Source organism: Mycetomoellerius zeteki, unplaced genomic scaffold (assembly GCF_001594055.1).
Source record: "Mycetomoellerius zeteki isolate Tzet28-1 unplaced genomic scaffold, Tzet1.0 scaffold345, whole genome shotgun sequence".
NCBI classification, from domain to species: Eukaryota; Metazoa; Arthropoda; class Insecta; order Hymenoptera; family Formicidae; genus Mycetomoellerius; species Mycetomoellerius zeteki.
In genome coordinates, this window is record NW_017257333.1 from 16359 (window position 1) to 20571 (window position 4213).

The 4213-nt window shown below is 26.4% G+C and overlaps 1 protein-coding gene across 1 annotated transcript; it reads left to right on the forward strand.

Annotated features, from left to right (window-relative positions):
- Nucleotides 1-1149: 1149 nt before the first annotated feature.
- Nucleotides 1150-3486, forward strand: Mocs2B (Molybdenum cofactor synthesis 2B). The gene is made up of 5 exons (XM_018452418.1): nucleotides 1150-1231; nucleotides 1454-1598; nucleotides 2068-2371; nucleotides 3151-3340; nucleotides 3414-3486. Exons 2-5 carry the CDS (start codon nucleotides 1458-1460, stop codon nucleotides 3424-3426), a joined length of 648 nt encoding a protein of 215 aa, XP_018307920.1. The 5' UTR covers nucleotides 1150-1231; nucleotides 1454-1457; the 3' UTR covers nucleotides 3427-3486.
- The last annotated feature ends 727 nt before the right edge of the window (nucleotides 3487-4213 follow it).

The window sequence follows — 4213 nt, forward strand, 5'->3', positions numbered from 1 at the left end:
TTTCAATCTTCAATCTTCGATCTCAATCTTCAATGCGTAGTCTGATTCCGGCCTAATAGGTCTGTTTTTTATTTCTGCACTTTCTGAACTGGTACACACAGTGCAATAAGTTGAAGTGAAACAAATATACGTTTATTTCACTTCAATTTATTGTACTGTGTGTACCAGTTCAGAAAGTACAGCAATAAAAAAACAGATCTAATATCTCGCTTCACTGAGCAGAGCCACACTTTTTTCTGCCAGATTCTTTCGTTTTATTTCATGCAAAAACGCATCCAATAAGCATAATTTCATTGAAATTGAAGAATCTTGTGGATAAGTACCGTTATATGTATATATATATATATACATATAACATTAACGTGAATATTACGAGGAAACGTAAGTCTCTCTCTCAACGTAAGTTCACATCAGAACGGAAAAAAATACTATTTGCGATGGCAGAATAAAATGGAAAAATGTTCAAGCATTCAATCATCAAGAATTAGTTGAAAAATTAAATGTGATCGTACAGTGTCTGTCGCAAATTTTTGCACAAAACTACAAGATGCGAAAAATATAGTGTCGACAGGGCCTAGCAGTCCTAACAGAAATATAGCTAGTAGTTTAACAAAATAATTAAGCAGATTTGCAAGTCATCCAATGCAGATGAGCAGCAGGAACTGAGTATAGAATTTATTAAACGTACAGTTTTTCTTTTTCTGTAAATTTTTTATTTATTGTCACTTAATGTATTTACAAAATTTTCAATAAAACGATAAATTTAATGCTGACAATTGATGTGGATCTGCTGTAATTCTGCTTGAAAATACTGTCAGTCTCTGTTAAGAGTCTAATTATCAGATACAAAGTAGACTTAAGTATTTGCTGATGTGTCACAAAAGATGATGAAAAGCTATTATAAATGTCTCGATAGCATAATTATATATTTTTGAATTGTTTCAGAAAGCATGTTCTTATTCATGTTTTGTGATGGATAAGACTGAAATACAAGCGACAATCTTATTTTTTGCTAAAGCACGCGAATTAGTTGGCTGTAAAGAATGTAAACTTTCTATACAAAAAAAATTATCATATGCTGATCTTTTTGACAAAATAGTCCATGCCTTTGAGTTAGACAGTATACGTAATCAAATAATACTAGCTGTAAACGACGAATTTGTCGTTCCAAATAGCATTCTTGTATTATCGGAAAACGATAAGATTGCAGTTATTCCACCACTTAGCGGAGGTTTGTCCAATATCAAATTAATTAAATTATAAATTGATATTATTGTTTTCATATTTATATTATTTTATCTGTAATACTTCTTGAATGTTAAATAGGTATTTTTTACATAAAACTCAGTTTCTTAAGATATTTTCAAATGCATTTGATATCAATTAATAACTCAAAAAATATAACATATATTAAATAATAAATAAAATTAACTGTGCTATATTATTTGTTCAGGATAATGGAGATACTAAAGAATTTTGTCAAGCTGCAACAAGAGGAATTAAATATTGCAGAAATCATGGAACTAGTGACATTTCCTAACTGTGGAGCAATATCTAATTTTATTGGAATTACTCGAGATAATTTTGAAAATAAAAAGGTAAAGTAGAAATTAATTTGAAGTTTTTCTAAATATTTGTATGATGGATTACCTATCTAAAAATTATAATATGTACCATGTAAATGCTGAATTTACATAAATTTGTTTAGAGTAAAACTGTGTATATTTTATCTTTATTTAATTTTACATAAATCAAATGAAAGCTTTATTTAACGATGAGAACAAATTTTAATAATTTTTACTAAAAAAAACAATATAAGGAAATACTAAACAATTTTCTTGTTTTATTTCAAATTTTTTTTTTCATAAGATAGTTCTTTACTGATTTGCTGTTATTTTATTCATAAAAAATGATTACTCTGATTTGTAATGTTACTCATGAACTGACTAGAAATGACTAGAAATCATTAATGAAAAATTGTTTTTGAAAATGATTGCAGACAAATAATGCTTCTTTTATTAACATTTTTTGTAAATTTAAGGTTAATTATTTTAAAATTTTATATAGGTAATTAAACTGGAATATGAAGCTTATGAATCAATGGCTTTAAAAGAAATGATTAATATTTGTAACAAAATTCGTTCACAATGGGACGTAGAAGGCATCGCTATATATCATCGTATTGGAGAAGTACCAATATCCAAAGCAAGCGTTGTAATTGCAGTTTCCTCTTCCCATAGAGAGCAATCACTGAAGGCAGTAGAATATGCTATTAATGCGTTAAAAGCATCAGTACCCATTTGGAAAAAAGAAGTATACGAAACAGGAGAACCACAATGGAAACAAAATAAAGAATGTAAATGGATGAATAGTAAATAATTTTTTAGTTATCAATTCTGAATATTTTCTAATGCATGTCTCCTTGAATATTTACAATAGTTGTGTATGTCTTTCATAACATTTATATTTTAATTGAAAAGAATCTTTATAAAAGATATAGTTGGAACATTTATTTACAATATTATTGATATGCGTCATTGTATGACTACCTGCGTTGATTTATTGACTTATTTATTCTTATATTTTCCTTTCCAAAAAATCTATATTTTTTACATTATGATTATAGTCTTCCTTGCTTGGATGTAGATTGCAATAAGTTCTCGACACTTTCATTAAGTGGGTACTTATTTATCTTATAAATCTCGTGATATTTTTTAGTGTTTATTTTTAGTGTTTAAAATGATTTTAAACTGATAGTTTGAAATTATAACAATAAACAATACTATCAGTTTAAAATCATTTTAAAATGCTACATTTTGAAAAGTAACCCGCATCTTCATATCTTTATTAAGAATATAAACTTCAACTGGAAACGTAGTAACTCCTGTTTATTTTTTGTTTGTATTATGTATACAAAAAACACAATTGAGAGTGTAACTAAAATAAGGGAATTAACATCAGGAGAGAGTTATTTCAATAACAGTGGGTTTGCGTGTATGTTTACATGTACTTTTTTACGTGTTTTAATTACCATCTATATAGCAGAATAACACAAAACTAGATACAATATATTTTTATTTAGTTAGTATAACATAGCATATAGATTAACTGTAACAGATTAAAATTCGAAAATAATTACTAAATCTACAGCTTTGAAAGAGGAAGAAGCTCAGATGGCTTCAGATATAAATGAAAAAGTACCAAATAAAGATGTTGTCGATCCAAACCTTGTACAAATTCGAGCAAATTCAGAAGAATTAAATCGTAGAATAGAATCATTCATCGAAAGAAAACGCCAACATGTAAATACTGTGAATGTTCAAGAATTTTGCCGTTACAGGTCAGTTTATTATTAACATTAAAATAAAAGAATTTACATATATACTCTAATATAATTTTCATTATAATTATAGTACATATACATAACTGATATAATTACAAGCTGAAATTATTGTAACTAATTGCTATAAATAATATATCTACAGTGAAAATAATGGTAATGAAAATTCTTGTGCAAGAGTAGATGCCATTCTTATTCGACGAAAAGATTCCAGAAGTCATATAAAAGGTAATAATACAAGTAGTATATAATTTAATCTTTTATTGCCCGCTCGATTTCGTATTGTTATATGTTTATATTATTAGTATTTTACTTTTTTAATTTCTATGGACATATATTGATTTATTATACAAGATTATATATTTTATAATCTGATTTATAGAATATATTTCGTTTTGTAAACTCGCATTTTTTTCGAAAGAAGCTTTACATGAATAATTTTGCAAGAATCATTTATATAAACTTGTTTGTCTCTGACATCAAAGTTAAGATATTTTATATAGATAATGCTAGATTTTAACATTTTTTCGTAAATTTAAATTATATCGTAACATTACTTGTTATTTGTTCATATAATGTATAGTTTTATGATAGAGGAAATTATATATAATCAAGATGTCCAACATTTAACTTGCAATTAAGTTTTAAATCATAATATCTCAATATACATATAAGAGCACTTACTTTTGTTTATTTTTTATATAGATATTTAAAAAATATGCAAGTACGCTGCTTGAACGATTAATTCTAATATATATACATTGAAATTATTTTTAGTTCACAGAGTATTAAACGAGTGGGGACCTCAAACTATCGATCAATCAATTTTACGCAAACCAATTACGAATAATACGAGCTTTAATGTTTCGAATT